This window comes from Passer domesticus, chromosome 8, assembly GCF_036417665.1.
Source record: "Passer domesticus isolate bPasDom1 chromosome 8, bPasDom1.hap1, whole genome shotgun sequence".
Lineage (NCBI taxonomy): Eukaryota > Metazoa > Chordata > Aves > Passeriformes > Passeridae > Passer > Passer domesticus.
Window position 1 is genome coordinate 51,164,791 of NC_087481.1, and position 20,730 is coordinate 51,185,520.

The following is a 20,730-nucleotide window of genomic DNA, read 5'->3' on the forward strand; positions in this document are numbered from 1 at the left end:
CCTTCTGTATTTCCATGTTGTCATAATCTCAGTTACCTTGGCTATCTGCTCTGCTGCTGCAGTTCAGAAATGATGTGTCTGATCTCACTTTGGTCTGCTTATATGCAGACAGTAATTTAAACAAAGCAGCAGCGAGTGTTTGCAAAATCATTTAAATGGGATCTTTATTATCTAGAAGACCAAGCTATAGCTGAATATGTGTCTGACCTAGCTAGGCTTCTCTTTTTGCTCAGGAATATTTGCACTGCACTGCACTAAAATGGAAACACACCTCAGCACCTCAGGCAAACTGTGCTTTGAAGCTGTTCCCCACTCCATTCCTCCTGCTCTCAGGGGACGGCAGAGTGGGAAGCTGGAGGAATCAATGTGCTGCACAGTCTGGGGAGGAGTAAAGCAACCAAATGTCCAAATGTCAGTACACAAGGAAGTCACATGTGTACAATACTATGTCTTAACAAATGAACAAAGAGCTCTCTCTAAAGGATCTGTCACAAAACCCCACATGTTTTCCAAACTGACAAATTGCACTCAAGCCTGTCAGTAGCAAGGAGAACTACAAGAAAATAATAATTATGTTTCATGGAATATATATATATATATATGCCTGGTAATTCTGTGATATGTGAAAATTCCCCTTTCAAAAAGTTACAGATTGATTTGGACCTCAGCAAAAATCTGGTGATATTTCCCACATGTTAGCAGAGGGGAGGAAGCAGACACTTTCACTAATGCTGGTTGCAAATTTGGATTTGTGTTTTAAGATTTTTATTTTCAATAATTAGTGTAATACTGGGAAGAGGATGTGTAGGTGATTTTATCTTGAAAGATTCTTTAAAGTTCATACTCTTGACATTGTAAAGTAAATTTAATGTATTGAGATATTTTAGTTGCTCTAAATTTGTGGTTCTGAACAATAAATAAAATCTGGTGAACTTATGCCTCTTATTAACTTTAGGGATCATTAGCTGTGGACTGAATATGTTATTTTAAAATTTTCTAAGATAAAGGGTAATATTTGCTTGCCCTGGCTTTTGTTATTTAATACTTTGAAATATTTAATTACTACTCAAAGTGTTTTAATGGAGTTATGTTGGCATGATCAGTTCTACTGTGAGCTCTTGATCTTATGATCGCGATAATTCTTTAAATGTGTTACATCAGTGTTCTTTTTTTTTCAGCCCAAATGCAATACTAAGATTAAGATTTAATCACTTTGCCACAGAATGTAGCTGGGACCATATGTATGTATATGATGGAGATTCAATATATGCACCTTTAATAGCTGTATTTAGGTGAGTATATTTACTAATCTTTCTGTCCATGTAGTCATGTACGACATTTTCAATTATTGGAGGAAAAAGCAGGATTAGAGGCTTTAATATGTTAACTAGATTGCTTTCTTATCTTAATATTATGGGAACATGTGTGTAAAGTTGTATTAGAATGCATTCCAAAATGTTACAATTTTGGTTATATAATCATAGCAGAAATCCATTATTTAGATACTTACTGCTTGCATTGAATGGAGTATTAATGCTTATACACAGGAACTTTCCTGGAAACCCCTGACTTACCTTGCAGATACATGGACAAGTGTTTTATACCTTGTATACCTTTTATTAAAAAAAAGTTTTAAAATTATGAGTCATCTTGTTTATATTTAACCAGCAGAATACCACACTCCCGTTTCCCCCTAAATATACCGAAGATTGGTTAAAAACATTTTTGTCCTTCTCTTTTCCAGTGGTTTAATAGTCCCTGAAGTGCGTGGAAATGAAACTGTTCCTGAAGTGGTTACTACATCTGGCTATGCATTGCTACACTTCTTTAGTGATGCTGCTTATAACCTCACAGGATTTAATATTTTCTATTCGTAAGTATTTTTGTCCTAAGTAATTACCTTTGTTTTTTTTCAATAGCCTAAGTGTCACACTCATTGCTAAGTGTCTAAAACAAGTGTCTAATAGTCTAAAACTATTACAGGCTGGGCTTGTAATAAGTTCTTAAGGAATGAGTTAGGGAAAAATCTCCTACAGACAGAGTATGGTTTTTTTGAGTGAAGTCACATGGCCATTCCCAGAGCATGTTTCTCCTGTGCCATATGGAACTAGAATGTATCCCCTCCAGTGTTTATCCAACACATCTAGTTGTCATATGGACTAGAAGGGAGATTATATCTGCTGTCATATAAATTCCCTTCTCTTGAACTGGAATAATCTGTTGCTTGATTTTTCTTGCTGAATATACTGTGGCTTTTGAAACCTTCCAAGCAGTTCCACTTGGAATTTTGTGCCAGACACAAAGATTTTATTCCATTTCTTTTCCTCTTGGGTACTTCCCCTCCTGTTTTCCATCTCAGTGTGCAGTCTGCCTTTGTAGATCTTACCTGCACTGTGAGTCTTTTAGTTTCTGTGATGGCAAAATCTAATCTGATATGACCATGATTGCTTTTGTCCAGCCTCCTTTTCTGTGTCAGCAGCTCCAAAGATGCATCCAGCAGACCAGAGCTTTTTCCTTTTTATATGTACCAGTTGTTTACAAATTCTGTCTCATTTGGGATGTGCATGTGAGACAGTGCAACATCTCTTTATATTGCTTGCCTTGGTTCAAGAGGGAATTGCTTGGTCCTGTTGGACCTGTTTCTTCATGGGACAGTTTTTCCATGATTGAAGATATGCCTGTTCCTTTCTCTCAATCCCTTCAGATTCTGAAATAGCAGTTATTGGGATGTGGTGGCCAGCACTGCATTTCTTATGTTGAAGTGCATGCAATATTTCTTTCATATTCTTTATTAGTTTAAAATGCCTATTTGTGTTTCTGACCATAGATTTGCTCTTGGCACAATACTTGGTACATTGTCTGTGGGAAGATTATTGCTGTAATTTGAAGCACATTGCCCACCTTTGGCTAGATAATAAATAGCTATTCAAAGTTTTGGAAACCTCACTATATATATTGCATTGGAAATAACAGCCTAGAACACTGGGTATTTTTAATTTTTGTCAGTTGACATCAGTAAAATGCAATCACCTGGCAGATTTTCTATTGTAATTAGTTACATTTTTCAGTTATCCCTGAAGCTTTTATTATGCTTTTTTATTTGTCTTGGGAGCAAATGGCAGTTAGACTTGGCATTCTTAAGAAATGAGTGTATGTGCATTCTTTCATTACTTGGTAATGTGGTGCATGCTGCATATCATTACCTAATTTTTTTTTTTTTTGTAGCTTTAAAATGAATGAAAAAACTTGTTGGTTTTTAATTCCATTACATATACAACTCATGAAATTCTATGTACTCTGTTCTTCTGTGTCTTTTATTGCAATGGATACTTTTAAAACATTTTTTTAGTGAGCCAACAGTTACATTTTTATGATAAAGAAGTATCTACAATTACTTTTTATGGCTGCATTAACTTTGCTTCTGTCACTGGTCTATTGCACTCTGCTTCCTTACTTTTTCACTTCATCTTGATGGACCACTTGTATTCCTTAATATTGGGGAAGATAGAAACACAAAATCTGTGACCAAAGTGCCATTTCAGTAGCAAACTGTAATTACTTCAGAACAGTCTGAGTAAATTTTCTGTTCCTTGGAGTCAGGCAACTTTCTTCCAGTTCTGCTGATGCAGTTTTTCTCATTTTGTTTGAATCCTTAATGAACCAGTTGGTGTGGGAGATGGTCTGCTTTCCAACTAATATCTCCTGATGGAAAAACTTTACTATTCACCTGCCTGTAGAGCACTCCCTGTGAGGTTGGGGGAGAGGTTCCTCACAGCTGTAGCATACAGCTGTTCATGCCATCAATGGTTTTAATGCCATGTGTTACCAGGTAAAACCCTCAGGAGATTTGGAATGATGGTCAGATGTGAAATTTTCTATTTTAGCAGTGCAACAGAATCAGCCCTTTGAGAAGTGAGTCTCCAGAAAACAAAAATGTGTCTCTGTGTCCTACCACAACTACATCTTTTCAAAGGCCAACCTTGAACAATTCTTTGCTAACTTTTAACAGCTCTTTTTTCATTCAGTTAGAGCTTCATTCAGTAAGGAAGACTGTGAACAGTATCCATCTCACATCTGCAGGGAGTGGTCTGTATTATCATCAGAGGATTGTAGTAACACTTTATTCTGAGTTTGCTGTGAGTCATCGAAAAGAATTTCAAATCCTGTTTGGATTTCATCAGGCCCATACTGCCTGAGTTCATGGAAACTCTTGGACCCACATATTCCATGTTTCCCTCGTTTCAAGGAATTGCCTGAACCACTTTGCTTCATTTTGCACTCCAGTTGCCTGTGATCTCAGTGTTTGGTAGGGTGTATCACAGAAATGCTAACTCCCAGAACAGTCACAGACTTCTTTCAGGCTCTCCTGGTTTTGCATCTTGGACTGCAGAGTTAAGGTGGCTCTTTTATTAATGATTCAAAGCATAAGGTGCTACCTGTAAGTAGTTTCAGGATATTAGCCATCTTGTATTTTTCCTAAATTGTTCTTCCCTCTTTTATTCTCCCCAGATGTTAGGCACACTGATTATAGTTTGAACCGAAGCTGCTCGGGAAAACCCTTCAACTGTATACCTGTGTGGAAAATTTAAGCTCAATTACTTCCAGTGTGGCTGTTTCTAGAGATAACAAGCATTTGAAGGGACTGAGTGCTTATACTGCAATACAGGACAAAAATAGGGGGTGATCTGTCCAACCAGGGCCTGTCCTTCTGCTTAATGCCAATATTTGTTACAGTGCAAGGTGTTTGTGATCCTGAATACATCAAAGACTTGGTATGTAAGATTGGATCAACACCCTTGAGCTCATTTGCCTGTAAAATCATCATTAAACTTGTGTTTTATCAGTAAATAGTAATTTTTCATGGTAAAACGTACTTTATCTGACAAATACTGCTGGAGTACTGTCAGATATCTTACATATTTATTTTTTTCAGAATTAACTCTTGCCCTAATAACTGCTCAGAACATGGCAAGTGCACAACCAGTTTGTCTGTACCAAGCCGGGTGTACTGTGAGTGTGACAAGTACTGGAAAGGAGAGGCCTGTGACATTCCCTATTGCAAAGCCAACTGTGGGAGTCCAGATCATGGCTACTGTGACCTGACAGGAGAGAAGCTCTGTGTCTGCAATGACAGCTGGCAAGGTAAGCTTTGCTTAGTTTAGTGCCTAGGTAATTTGATTTTCTCCCTGCCCTCCTTTTAATATCATATCATTGCATCATATTTCTAGTGTCTCCTGAAGTAAAGTCAGGATAAAAAAAGCCACTGTCTGCTTTTTGTTGGGTATAATTTGTAGCAGCCTCCCAATGAAAAAGGAAGGTGAACTGCTTTGTTACAATGGTGCAAGACTGTCTGTGGGCTAATGGATGTACTGTAAGCATGTGGTGCAGTTTTACTCCCAGTACCATAGATCATTGTTTCTCATTACAGATAAATTATTTAGGATCCTAAATGTTTAATTCACTTACTATAATTATGCTAGATGCTTGTGGATTTTTGTTTTTATTGTTTACCACTTCTGTTGCAAGTCTCAATTGGCTTATCTGGCTATGCTTAGAAATTGCCATTCTCTTAACAGAAATATTAAAATCCCTCCAGATTACTTAGCTGATGTTCCCTCTTCCCATGACTTCCTGCTTCTGCTCTGTTTTATTGCTGTTTCTTTTGGCATGTCAAAGGAAATGTCTTTTTAACTCCTATTAGCTGTCACACCTATTACTCCACAGTCATGAGATCTAATACATTTCACTTCTTAATAATTAATGAGTTGATCATTCAAAGGCAGTCTGGCACCCACAGAAAGGAAGTGGTTTAGCAATATGGTCATTGAATGGAAATAGTGTAGACTTGTTACTGAGTCCTTTAAAACCTTCCAGGACCATAGGGCACAAAAAGATCCTGAAAGCTTAATCTCTGTCCAGAAGTTCTGAGTAGAATTTGCAGCAAGACTATCACCCTTTTAGTTTTGCATGGATTCCTTGCAATGTCAAATTGCTGAGTACAAAAGAGGGAAATGTCACAAATCTTTGGAAATGCTTTTTAGGCTATACTTTCAGATATACTGATATGAACTTAGAAGTTTTAAGCATAAAATAAAATTAGAAATCTTACTACCACTGCTAGTACCTTCCTTTCACCTGCAATTTCTGTACATACTACCTTTTCACTCTTTCCTGCAGATCATATAAAGAGAATTTGCTTCATAATTTCTTGGATTTTCATTGAATCTACATAGATTTCAATTATTTTTTTTGAAAAATTCTGTCACAGATGAGCTGGCTTGGGTATATAATTATTTTTCCTTACTAACTTTCCTTAAGCTCTGGGAGATGACTTTCTTCTCTTGATTTATTTTTACCTGTATATTCTGTACTTTCTATACTGAATGCTATCTTCTGTGCAGATTATTAGCAATGATGGAATCATAAATTTTTCTCTTGCTGTCTGACAAGTTTTTCTTGTGTTTGGTAATTCAAACTATGTGGCTGAAGGGGAGAATCTCATGTTTCATTTTTTATTACTATTTCCTTTTTATCTTATTTTGAGTAACTTCAGTGCCCGTATTAAAAAAAAAATAATTGAAGTGCATTGATTTGAATGTATAATAATTAGAATCCCTGATTCAGAATATAAATCCCAGAATTTCCTATTCTATTGCATGGAGTTTCTTTTACAATGGTGACATCTTGTGGGTGTTGTTGAAGGAGCAGCTCTGAAGAACACTGCACATTTAAAACAAGGATTCTGAGAAAAGAGAATACTTTAGGGTATTCTTGGGATGGAAGTTCAGCCTCCCTGAAGGAGTATTTCCTTTGAGTTCTGTACCATATTACACTGTCCCATTCCTGGCTGATCTGCCTTTATATTATCTAACAGAATGTGTTGTTGCCTGCAGATAAAAGGCTGTGGATGCAATTCAGGGAGGAAAAAAAGCCTTAAAACTACTGACTTGCTCTTTCTTTGCTAGGCTCATATAAAAGAGAAATCCCTCTTCAGCTGAGGCCAAAGTGGTGGCTCTTGCACAATTTGACCTATTTAAGAATTTTATAGAAAGATGCTTCTGCTGAATATATTTTCACAGCCAGAAGATTCTATTTGATACCAGGAACACCATGTCTTGGATTGTTTTAAGCTGTAAAGGAGCAGAGAGATTTCCAAACAGTTAAAATCTTCTGTGACAGGTGAAAAAATTCAGGATGACTGGAAGGATAGCAAACAGTTCCACATTTTAAAGAGGATTAAGTGGACTGTCTTTAAAATTGCTTAAAAAATTGCTGACTCCTGGGTGTAAACAGAGGAAAAAAAATATTTCAAGGCTCTTGAAATTAAGAGAAACTTTGATACTTCGAACATTGAACATCAGCACTGTAAGCAAAAGAGGAATCTATTAGAGAGGAATGACAGGGTGTGTTTAAATTAGTCTTTAAGAGGATGAGTAGGATACCTTCAAAGCAAATTTGATCTTTCAAATTTATTGTGTTCTGGATTGCATTGTGAGATGGTTTGGAGCACACCAGCCCCAAACAGACATTCAGCCCTAATGCAAAGTTAAAACACCAATGAAATTTCTGGAACATGTATAGTTAGTTGGTTCTCCCTACAGAGCTGCTCCTAGCAGATAGAGATGTAGCAGAAGACCAGATTCTGAAATTAAACTAATTAACTTTGAAATACGTCCATTAGCAATTCAGGCAGCTTGAATTTTATAACATCTCTCTAGGGAAAAATGAGTCTTTCTGTAAGGACAAGAGTAAACAACAAAAGAATAAAAGGAGCTATGACTACTGCAGTGTAAGTCAGTGTGTTGCTTGCTTGGTGCTATGGCATTTATTCTAACAGCATCTTGAGTGTGGCCTGAACAACTCTGCCAAAGTCTGTCTAACTCAGGTTATCATGAAAGAACTCACTGGATTTGGGTTTGTTCCCACTTTTCAGCACCAGAAGGCTTTGATGTCACACTTCTCTTGTTTGGCCTGCCTTATTCCCCAACACTGAGGTTTAGCAAAGCTGTGCTTTTGTGGTGCTGAGTTACTGAAACTGATGGGGAAGGTTTGAGATGGGGACTCAGGCAGCAGCAGTTGAAATGCAGCACTGGGAAGAGCTTGTGCCAAATGCCTGGAGAGCTGAAATCTGAGATCTTGGCCCATTGGGCCTGGATGTTCTTGAACAGAAAGCAAACAAGTCTGTGCCTTCAGAGATGAGGTCCTGTGGTGTAACAGGACAGGTTTGCTTGGGACAGACCTGTTTTTGGAAGGAAAAAGAAAATAGAAGCAGGTTTCTTATAACTCTTCTGCCCTGTGATAATGCCCTCTTTGTCTCAGTTGTACTTGTCTTGTAATGGATGGTTATTTCATATGTACTGGAAATATTCTTCAGATTTATCTTCAGGCAGAATTTAACAATTTGGTAAGAGTCCTTGGAAGACTGTGCAGTTTGTAAACAAAATATAGCTATTGTAATTAGAAATTTAATGTCTGAAAATTCTGTGAGAAAAGTCAAGTGTCCTTATTGCAAGAGAAAGAACATGACAGGTAAATGAAGAGCTAGTTCCAGTTTTAAATACCTTTATGGTGTCATTTGACAATTAGTGGAAGCAAATTTAGCAGAATTTATTTGATTTGTTTCACTAAATGACTGCATTAATGGGGTTGGTAATGCTCTCTGTGTCTAATTAGGATGATATTTAGGAAGGGAGTCCCCTGCCATTTGTGAGTTTTAATGAAAAATGTAATCCATTTAGAATAAATCTATGAACTAAATATTTATTTAAAAGGCATACACTTAAATGTATTAAAATAGAACTTGATTAAAATAATGATCCCAAGCAATACTTTGTCCTGAATACAGGAAGTAGATAGTGCTGATCTCCCTGATAAGGTAAGAAACAAAATTTACTTTATTATCTGCAGCACCTTCATTTAAGATTAGGAAGTGATTAATGCAGCTCAAAACCTGTTAGCTTAATTTCAGCACTGTGTTGAGTTCTAGACCATAACTTGAGGAAAGAAATAATGAAACATATATTGTGATTAATAACAAAACAGTTGAAATCTGAATTTATCAGTGTAGTTCATACAAAGATAGTCTGAAAGAAAATTGACATGAAAATGCAATATATTTTATCTGAACCTCAGTGTTTGATGACAGGAAATCATTGAAAATGAAGAGTGCATACACAAGGAAACAGTAAGGGGAACTCAGCTGCTTCATCATGAAATGTGAGTGGCTGTGCTGAACACATCTGGAAAGGTATCAGTGCTCCTTGAGGCTGATCTTGGGACTGATAATGTTATAAAATTTTTGTAATCTGCCTGTAAGGCTGCTAATGAAGTCTGGTAATACAGAGGTGGAAGGTACTTTAAATATGAAGGAGAACCAGAATATCCTGCAAAAAAGTCTGCAAATAATGTGTAGGACTTAATTACTTCAGCATAAATAGTAAATTAATACATTTAGAGACTAAGAGCATTAAGAATTTGTTTTATAGTCTTGAATTGAAATGTAGAAAGTGACATGGGAAAAAACTTGCTTGTCTATTTCAACTAGAACATGAACTAATTAACATTATTACTTTTATATGCTCTGCAAACTCCAAAGTGCCAAGTGCACTGGTAGGATGATCACTCATAGAAGTTCCAGTTGAATATATGACAGCATTACTAGTATGCTTCATGTTTTGTTACTACAGTTTTATGAATACAAATAGAAACAGACTCAGAGGGAGAAGCATTAGGATGGACAGGGCTATGGAAGGCAGTAACAGAGCATAGTTTGTTTAAACAATTCAGTTAAGGCTGGGAGGGAAGAGTGTTACTCTTCATAAACATTTGTGGGGTGTATACACAGGCCAGGTCTTCTAAGTAGAGTGATAGCAGCACTGGTGGATGAAAAATTGGGATAAACTGGTCATCAATACCTCATTTGGGAATTGGGAGGAGGCTTTTGTCTTAGAGCTGTGAAGTTTTCTAGAAGTTGTTAGCAGAGATACTGGAGCTTGGTACCTTGCTGCCATTAAGATGGAGTCCCAGAATCTCTAATCCAATGCTACAGCTGGTCTGGAAGTCCCTGCTTCTTTTAGAGCCTGAGGAGCAAAACCTGGTTTTGTTTAAGATGACAAATCTTGTGTGATGTCTGCCAGGGACTCTACTTGTTCTCAGTCATGGAAGACTAGGAGGGCTTTCCCTGCTTCTAGTCGACAATGCAGTGACATCTGGCCTTGTCTTCTGTGCCAGCCTAGTTGATCTTGAGTGTGGGATCTGGAGCTGAGCAGTTAAAGCTGGAGCTGTACCCATCCCTGTCAGGCCCTTCAGCTCTTCTGGCTCCCCTGCTCAGACTGAGCCTGGGCATCCTCCATGGCCAGGTTGCCCTTGGGTGATCCATTCTTCCTGAGGAGACAAACAGGGCTGAGGAACAGCACCCAGGAGCTGCATCAGCTCGTGTGCATTAGGATTTCTGTGCCATTTCCCAATGAGCACAGCTTGCTGCCCTGCTGCTTTAGCTGGACACCTCACCAGGATCTCTCTCCCTGCTATTGAGTCTCATTTTCAACAAGGCTATTTGCAGGATACAGAAATACTTACATCCAGTATGGGTATTGCCGGGGCAGTGTAGCGATGTGTGGGTACACCTACTGTAAAATGCCTAGAAGGAATTACTAAGCCATTGTAACACACCTGGTCTGACTGTAGGACTGGTATCAACCACTGAGTTGTGGTGGTTGAAAAATTATAATAATGTAATAATTCTCAATTCAAATTATCAGACAAACAAAACCAGAATAAACAACAAATACTTTTAAAATTGCTTTGATTAGATTGCATGAAGAACACTGTGAAATTTATATTCAACACATCAACACTTTTGCTTTTTTCTTCTGTGCTCCCAAAGGAAAAGATTTGGTTTGAAGACAGTAGATGATGTTTAGTCATTTAGGTGGAAATTGATCTTATGACTTAAAATACTGCAACAGATTGTTACTTCAGCTTTTCATGAAACTCCTCAATAAATAGAAATTAGATTATTTCTTTTGTGTGGTGGGGATAAATCGCTTTTTTAAACCTATAGAGTTTTATCCTACCTTAGAGGATAACATAATTGACTTCCAGTTCAGGTTTATAAAGTTGTTTGCTGTTTTTAAAGCATTCCACCCCCCTGCCCCCCAGTGGATTGACTGACACATTAGGAAGATAAGAAAGAAACTCACTTTTAAATGAATGGAGAAAAATCATATTTGCATAAAACATAACAAACCATATTTTTCATTATCTTTGTTCTGCAGCTGTAGTGCTCTTTGTTGCACAGAAAGCACGTATTTAGCGAATGTAATGTTTCTGAAGAGAATATGTATTTTTGCTGAAATAATGGTGTATGCATTCAAGTAGGAAAATCTATAAATGATATTCATAAGTCCTACATTTACCTTGTTTTTATAAAGCAATAGCTATACAAAAGAATTTGCTTTTTAAATGATGTTTTGATAGAGGCCGATTCTATTCTATTTTTGCAACTATATATTCCATTTTTGTCCCGATTAACAGATAACATGGTCAGCCCTTGCCTATGTCACAGGGGTTGGAGCTAGATGATCCTTCAGGCTCCCTCCAGCCCGAGGCTTTCTGTGACTGTGGCACAGTGGCGTTTCTGCTGTTCCTCTCACCTTTCCTGTCGTTCAGGTCTGACGGAGCACTGAGGCTGGAAGAGGGCTCTCTGTGACGTTCTTCCATCACTCATCTGGCTAAGATTTTTGCATTCTTAACTGAGTATGCGGCCGTTTTCTTGCTTTCACTTTATTGCAGTCGGTGCCAGGTATCCGTCAGGATGTGCCGCAGGAATTCTGGCTCTGCTCGCCACTCGCCACCAGGGGTCCCTGCTGGCCGCGACATCCCGGAGCCCGGTGACAACCGGCAGAGATCCGGCTTCCCTCCTGACCTGCAGGCACCGTTTCCATCATTTTAAGCTCTTTCCTGATCGAAGAATACTTAATCAATTGTTTATTTTAAAGCCCTTTTATATTTAAATTGTTTCCTCCAGTGATTTACCAAAATCACGATTTTGCTGAGGTTACAACTCTATTATAGTATCAATTATTAATGCTTAATAATTATATAATAAGAAATAATATGCTGAATTGTTCATGCTGTCATTAGACCTCATTCAGATACCATTAATCTTTTCTGAGGAGAAGGTATAATGAACTATGGGAACTGAGTGTCTCCATTGTTTAGTGAATGGAAGGTAATTTGGATACAAGTGGACATCATTCTTCCATAGTATGCTAGGAAAAGTTGACACCTGGTTATGTACACCTTGGATGCCTGGTTGTTGTATATATTACAAGTTGCCCCTAAAAGAACAATAAACATTGTAAAACCATGATCTCCCTGTGCTCCCATTCCCTCAAGCAATGTTTTAAAATTATTGTAAACTTGCTGTACATTACTTATTTAGCCTACTTAGTAAACTTCAGCAGCTCTCTTCTAAAATTCTCTGTTCTGTCCTTGACACATGTGAATCTTTGCATCTGGAGCACCCTTGGCCAGGGGAATATCCTTGCCAGAGAGATCTGATAGTTTTTACATGAAGAGCTGTCTCCTCTTGTTTGCTTTGAACATGGCTTCTTCAAGCTGCATTTCATAAAACTCAGCTCTTTATATTCAGAAAGACTGTGAGCTCTTCGTTTTCACCCTCTCTTTGTCACTTATTTTATAAACATTTATAATTCACTTCCAAATTTTTTTTCCAAGTGAAAAAGTCAGTAGTTCAAAGAAATTCAGTGGTTTCTGTAATTGGAACATCCTTATTACTCTTCTGTAAAGAGTCTCCAGCATTAATCTCTTCTTTTTAAATAGGACACAGTTTTCTAAGGTTACACAAGCCACAGATTTATGCAGTGGGGTAACAGGATTCTTGATTCTGACATGATTCTTTATTTTGACCATTGCTGAGTGGTGATGTAATATTTTCATGAGCTATCCCGAGATGATCCTAAAATGTACCTTACTTAATTTTCAATTTAACTATGTTGAATTTTGTTTATTGTTTTATTGTTCAGTCACGTGGTCAGACAGGAACTTGTTCTGTGGTTCTTCAAAGGCCCTGAAATAATAGCCTTTATCAGCAATATCTCTCTCTCTATATATACACACACATATACATATATATTCAGGTTTTAAATAAGATCTAGAGCATAAACTGATGATGAAGAGATCATATTTTTGTTATTTTGTTTTTGTGGAACAAATAAAAAAATTGATTTTGCTGTTCATGATTGTAATAGTCCTATAGCTAAAAAAATGGTGCATTTTTCTGACTTTTCTTACTTTGACAAAAATGATTGGCTGAAATACATTTCAAAATCATATGTCGTAGTTGTGGGTTTGGTGGCTTTGTATAATGGTCTATAAAATGTTACAAAACTTAATTATTCAAATAATTATTTTGATAAAGCACATTTTCCTCTTGAAAAAGGATGCAGAATGGCATTTGCAAAAGGCAAATTTTTACTTCTAAGATTTAATATAGTATAATGCATGTTATAACTTAATTTACTGTAATATTATTTGCTTTGATAAACACTTATTCTGGTTCAGATCCAGTGTAGTTTTTCTCCAAAGGTAACATGCAGTGCTAAAAGTTTTAGACCTATATGATAGGTCATTTAAAAATGTGACACTTTGTGCCTTTCTTTCAATTTGTGACTCACAGTCTCTTTTCTGAGAAGAATGTGGAAATGAATTGTTATTATTTGAGCTAATCTAATGCTTTCAATTAGATTGACATCCCATGTTGTCAATTTTTTCATTGAGCATCTGTTAAACATAAAAGTGTACACCATATTTTATCAGAATGAGCAATCCTGACATCTGTAATTAAGCCTCCCCTGTTTCTGCTTTATTGGCTTTAACATCCCCGTCTAACAGATTGCACAAATTGCACATTTGTTTACAAAACAGGCCCAGATTGTTCTCTGAACGTCCCCTCCACGGAGTCCTACTGGATCCTGCCCAACGTGAAGCCCTTCAGCCCCTCTGTGGGCCGTGCTTCCCACAAGGCTGTCCTGCACGGGAAGTTCATGTGGGTGATTGGTGGCTACACCTTCAACTACAGCTCCTTCCAAATGGTGTTGAAGTGAGTGATTTCTCCTTTCTGATGGGGCTTAGGGAAAACAGATCTTACCAGGGAGGGAGCTTCTATCTTCTCATTAAGCTGAAAGGTTTATGTCTCTTTTAGAGTCTTTATTAATATGCTAGTGATTTTGTTATGATTATAGAAAGTGAAAATATGGGCAACATCAAACTGTAGGTGATATTTATATGTACTTCAGTTTGAAAAACTGCAAAACATAAGGAGCTTTGTGGTGATAAAATAGTGAAGGAAATTCACTGCTGATATTTTCACACTGTACATTTTGAAAGCCATGTACATTATTAATGTTAATTTATGGTTACAGAACATTTGTATTTAGTGCTTGCACTTTGCCTGCTGGTGCCACGTCAGAAGGGTCAGGCAGGTCACCTGTATTCCACTTTTTTATACTTATGGCAGTTTGTGTATTTGACCACTAGTGAAAACAAAGTTGAAGCAGCTGTAAATAGGACTCAGGTGATGTGGATGGTAACTTCATATGTAGAGGCTCTAAATGTGGCAAACGCAAGTGTTAGGTTCTATTTATTAGCATATAATTAGCATGTTTACTTCTCCTGTTGTTGTCTAGCTGTTGCTTTCTTCCACACATTTGCAATCATCCAAAACAAATCCCATAATCTTTTGGATTTTTATTTTCTACCTTTGTAATTTATTTTTTTACCTCCCTTATCTAATGTTGTGCATTGATTAATTAGTTAAAATATAATGGGAATTAAAATCAACCATATATATAAGAAGGTTCCCAACAGTAAATCTTCAGAGTAGTGCAAAACATGGGGCATGAGCAGTTTGGTGGGGTGGGTTTTTTATGTGACTGATTGCAGAACAAACCTTGTGATTTTTGTTAGTTAATCCTGTTTTCTGAGGTTGTTGATGAGTCCCTTAAAGAGCTGCTCCTGTTCTGCTAGAGGAATATTTCATGCACTGTTATAATAGTTCAAAGGATCTTGTACCCTCACTAACAAATTACCATGTCAGAGTTAGAGTTAGTTTGAACATGCAAGCCCTTCTATTTCCTCTGCAGATTCAAAATGTTTCTTTTCCCATTTCTCTTCCAGCTACAATTTGGAAAGCAGTATTTGGAATGTAGTGCCTGTATCCAAAGGGCCACTTCAGAGATATGGACACACTCTTGCTTTGTATCAGGTTTGGACTCTTCATTGTTCTGTATCATAAATTTATATGTATGTGCTGTTAGTGATCTTAAAATGAGTTACCATGAACCGAGACTTTTGAGGATAATTTGATGTCTAAATATTTTGTATTAATGTTTTCTTTTTCAGTACTCAGGTGTATTGCATGGTTTTTGGAACAGAGATTGTGCAATACTTCTCAACCACTTTCCTGACTATAAACCTTCTGAGCTAAAGCTGCCAATAAGAGGCAGAGGTGTGTGTGTGAGATATAATTGGGGTTGTGGGCAGTGCTCTTGCTCACCAGGCACCATCCCCAGGGCTGAGCCCCACAGGGAGAGCCGATTGCTGGTGGCAGGGTCCTTTGGCAGAGCCATGGCAAGCGATGGCCCAGGTGTGGGGACTGCTCAGGGAATCCAGGAGCACAAGGAGACAGGACTGGAGAGAAGGCTCCAACTCATGCCTGAGGGGGCGATCAGGGAGACAAGCTACAGAGGGTGACAGGCTTGTTAACTGTGACAGAGAATTTGCTGTCACAAATTTTCCTTTGTTTGCATAAGGCACCGCCAGCAGGGCAGGACAAGCAGGATTGTATCAAGTCAGACCAGAGTGTTCATCTTGCCTGGTAACACCTCTTGAATAATGGGTAACAGTGAGTGCCTAGGGAAGAATATAAGACAAAATGACAGGAACTTACAGAAGCTTCCTCAGAATACTGTCCTACTTTGCAGCTGGGACTTCGTAACATATGGTAGTATTTTTATGGAAAAATTATGAATTTCTGTTGTTTACTGGTTGTTTGTTTTTTTTTCAATTTTTGTACCATGTATTTATCTTAGCATTGACATCATCCTGTGCCTAAGAATTCCAGAATATTTTTTTTTAAGAAATAAAGCCTTTTCAGGAACTGGTACTAGCTGGTTTAATTTTGATAATCCCTACTTCTTATTCTCCATTTATTTCCTCATACTACTCATGATTTTCTGTAAGGCCATCACACATGCCACCATTTCTTTTTCATACTGAAAATGCCTTGTGTTTTTAATAATCCTCTATAAGGAAGATATTTGATAGGTTGGGTAGGGTTGTACCTTTGCCTTTACCTCTTCTAATTCTGTTATTTCCCTTTTGAAATAGGAGGAACCACAGTCTTTAGTGTGTTCTTACCTCTGAGATTGAGGTCATAGGGAATTCAGGGTCTAATTTTTTTACTCTTAATTCTTTAGGGTACTTTAGCATTTTAAAAATCTGCTGTTGGCTTGGAACTGGTATTTTTGTAGAACTGTCAGTTACATCCTCAGGATATCATTCTGGGCAATTCAAAACCCATCCCTATATGTTTAGATTTTAAATTGTTTTTTCACATAGGCATCTTTTCATCCTTATGCATATGAGCGTTTATTTACTCTTGAGTTTTTTCTTGTGTTGCACATGCTGTATTAGGAGATTGCTCTGCAATTATTTGCCTTCAACCATTGTCTCAGCTATTTTAAATAACATAGTAGAGTCAAAAAGTATTTCTGTCTTTCCACTCATCCCCATGCCAGCTTGTTTTTTTAACACATTGAATAAACAAATCCCAGCTGCACATGTCTGTGGAACACCACTAATGATCTTTATTCATTTAAGAAGTGATTATTTTTTCCCCCAAACTTTATAGTCTTAATTAGCCTTGTGTTGTCTGCTTTCCTTGTTCCAGAACATCTTAGTTCCTTTAGGGCATGAGGAATATTATCAAGCACCTTGTTGAAATTTCGGATACATGTATCATCTGGACCTTTGATTTCTTCAGAAGAAGCCAACGCTTTATTTGCAAGATAAAACTTCCCTTTTCAAAACTTCATAGAATCTTTTTTCACCTGTTTGTCTGTTTCAGAAAGGAATTCTGTCCTTTCTGCCTCTCCCTTACCAGGCTTTTGGAATAGACACATTTTAAAGCAGGAATTTACGTACTACAGACAGGGGTTAGGTCTCTAATTTCTTCAGAACTGATTCCACAGACTTTCTCTGACAGGTTGTTTGTTTTTTTGGCTTTTTTCCCTACATTAACTTTGTTTTTAGTTTTTGCTATGGAAATACCTGTAAAGTCTACCATGAAGAGACAGTTAACCTCATTTTATTGCTATGGCTTTCACTTCTCAGAATACTCCTTCAGACATTCTGTTGGCACCACAAAGTATCTAGTTAGGTGTGTTGCTAATGCATTTGAACAGTGATGTCTTACTACTTCATATATAAATTCTGTAGGCATCTCGTTAAGGTGTTTCCTTCTTGCCTTGGTGTGAGTCTCTGTTTTAATCTGGTGGAATTTCTGAACTTTGTTTTGAACTCTGCTTTTTCTTCAAAGTTTCCATTATCCTTCTGTTAAGTTAAACTTTATTTTGTTATTTTTAATGGGAAGTTTAGTTTTCTTTTTCAAATAGAGAGTTCGTTCTTGTAATCTGAGCAAAAATGTCTTACAATGACTTACATTTAATTTTTTCACATTTTTTGTATTTTTCTTTTAAAGATTTTACCCTTTTAGCTGTGCATTTTAGTTTATTATTATGTTTGGGCTCCTTTTATATAGTGAGTTCTTCCTCCAAGTTAAGAGGAATTTGGGGCATGGGCTGATATTTTGTTTTGTCTTGTTTTCCTGGCATCTGTTCTTACAGAGATGTTGAATTTGTATGTGGCATGGTGGATATTGTAGAGGTGTTTCCAGTAGTAATATAAACTAGGCTTTGTGCGTGCCCTAACATCAGCTCCAAGCTTGCTTTTCTTCCTGTCAGTTCCCTGATTCATTACTAATGTATTATCTGTTCTTTGAAAGGTCAGATCTTTTTGACCAGTGACTTTGATCATTATTACAGTTCCTGTAGAATGTGGACTTTGTAGTCAAGAAACATTTGAGTAATGTATCAATTAGCACTTCAGAATAAAGACTTAAAATATAATTTAACCTTTTTATTTGATGGTGCTAATATTTTCTTGAGACATTGCAAACTAAAGGGTAACTGTGTTAGAAGTCCTTTCACCAGCAAATATTAAATGTGATCTGTGTTAATTCAGAAATCTCTTTGGATCTCAGTGAAGTGCAACTCATGTTAATAATAATGAAAGCTACAAGCAAAGTTATAGTGAAGAGGCTGGGGCTGTTGTTGAAGAAATATGTTAATTAGCAATTCGGATTCACTAATAATGAACCTATGTGAAATAATTAACTACTATGCTGCTTGTACTAGTGATTATGTCAAATGTCAGATGTTACATGGGCGAAAAGAAGCTGATCATGCAAGTCAAAGAAATTTCAAGGGGAAAAAGTATTCCTTTCTGAAGTAATTTCTTACATTAACTTGATAAGATAAAGTTCTGATTTTTTTTCTTTTAGATATACAGTCTCTTGAAAAAAAAACAGAAAAAGTAATTTAAAGTGAAGAGCAGTAGAACATAATACCTAGAGATGGCAGCTTTGAGCTGTGTTTTCAGCTCTGTACCAGTAATTGTGTAATGTTTCCTTTATGGTTGATAGGAAAAAAATATCCACAGAGAAGAAATTGGATTAAGTTTTTGACTTGAGCTTTTGAGATTTCAAAGCCTAGTGCTAGGCTGGAGTGAGAGTGCGGAGCCAGCGTTGCCCGATTGTGGTGCAAGATAAATTGCAGCTGTGTGATTGACTTTGTGGAGAATGAAGTAAGTTACTGTGCCCATTTCCCTCAGAAAGCTCCTTTGGTAAAATCTGAAGTACTGTTCTTCCTTATTCTGAAGAAAAAAAGATCTGAGGAGTCCCACTGATGTATAGTTATAACAAATCCTCACAACTTTTTATGCATTTATAGAGGAGAGAGCATAAAAGAGCTCTTGCTTTTAAACCAGCTAAACTGTTAAATAGTTTTCAAGCTGATTACTGGAAAGGTGCTGTTAGCAAGTGGTTCTGCTGCATCTGATAAATTGTATGTAGTTTCTGGCACCTTAAAACTGAAAATATCAATGTACTTTGAAATAATTTATATAAGAAATAGGTGTATAAAGAGACTGGAGGAAATGACTTGAGGTTTTTGGAGTAGGTACAAATAGCTTTGATAAACATGACTAGGTAGGGAGTTAGAGTAAATTCCAAAATACTAGATTCCAATAGTGTTCCAAAGTGTTCCTGGAATTAAGGAGAAAGGGAGTTGCCTGCAAGGTGTATATATGGTCACCTCTGGGACTTTACTCAGTTTTTGGTAGTACCACCAAAATTGTTTACATTTAGCCTTGTAATTGAGCTGTTGGTGCTGGTCCCAGGACATTGGAGCATGGCTGAGCTTGGAGGTTTGTTTTCTTTGAGACTGGCAATAGAGATGAAGCAAGCAAGCTGATGTAGTAGTAACCATAAAGTACACAGACCATTTTATATATAGTCAAATTTAATTTAGCTCATTTGAGTTTTATGAATGTTACTTCCACTTCCAAAACTTTCTTAATAAAGGGTAATTGTTTTGATTCTTTTTGCAAATTAATTAGGGTTGATGTTGAGTCTGTATATATCTTGTGGTATTTTTATTAGTCTTATTGCAAGCTAGTGTTAACAAAGCAAAAAAGAGTAAAAACTTTTATTATGAACTAGATAACATCTTTCACCAGTTGGTTTATTGTTATTCTTTTAATGCCTATTTTTGTTGGCTATTGTAATATAATTTGAATAGCTCTGGAAATATAAAAGTGCTTTCTAACTATTCTATTAAGTAGCTATAGGTAGGTTGTACCAGCAATTTTTGTTTTATTGTTCTGAGACTTTGAATTACTTCTTATGTACAACTTGCTCTCTTATTCTGATTTTCAGATCTCAGAAGTGTGAGAAGTAGGTGAGATGAGCTGCCCTACACTTTTAGCATGTAGTCTTGAGAAAAGCCTCTTCAGAGTTCCCTTCTATGAAGTGGCCCTAATTCATCAAGAGATTGGTTCTTTTTCTAGAAGTGTCATATTTTTCATTCCTCATTTCAATCTTATATTCCAGTTGGTTTGAAAGTGAAGTCCAAGTAAGGTCACCTTAATTAATACCTTTGACTAAACCCAGCAACCACTGGAAAGCTGCAAATAATGAAGAAATAAATTGACAGCACTCCTTGATTAGGTTGACCTCCTGACATACAATGTGCTCCAGTATTGCACCTTGAATTTGGTCCTGTTGGGAACATAAGTTAAAATGTTCCTCTCCAGTAACTTATTCAGGTTCTTTACAGAGAGGATATAGTCCCACAACAAAGTAAGAATTAATAAATGAGGCTTCAGGAGGAAGAGTTAAGTGAAGACTGCTTTCCAGTCTGTCAGACATGGTCTAATGGGAGGATTACTGGATCAAGTAGAAATGTAACTAATTTTTAATTTTGATATAACACATAGAATGTTCTTGCTACTGTTAACTATATTAAAGGAGATAACAGTTTGTGGAAGGGAAGAGGAGGTATTAGACAGTCCTACACCAGGTGGTGC

General features: G+C 36.9%; 1 protein-coding gene across 8 annotated transcripts in view; it reads left to right on the plus strand.

Moving 5' to 3' along the window:
* The window catches only part of ATRNL1 (attractin like 1), a 431,225-nt gene that overhangs the window by 39,735 nt on the left and 370,760 nt on the right, over positions 1-20,730 (plus strand). For all 8 annotated transcript variants that reach the window (XR_010367589.1, XM_064431407.1, XM_064431408.1 and 5 more), the window contains exons 3-7: positions 1,179-1,292; positions 1,745-1,873; positions 4,934-5,142; positions 13,951-14,125; positions 15,202-15,289. Coding sequence is in view for 7 of the 8 variants with exons in the window: in XM_064431407.1 (XP_064287477.1) it covers positions 1,179-1,292; positions 1,745-1,873; positions 4,934-5,142; positions 13,951-14,125; positions 15,202-15,289 (715 nt within the window). In the remaining variant the exon portion in view is untranslated. The remainder of the gene's footprint in view (positions 1-1,178; positions 1,293-1,744; positions 1,874-4,933; positions 5,143-13,950; positions 14,126-15,201; positions 15,290-20,730) is intronic.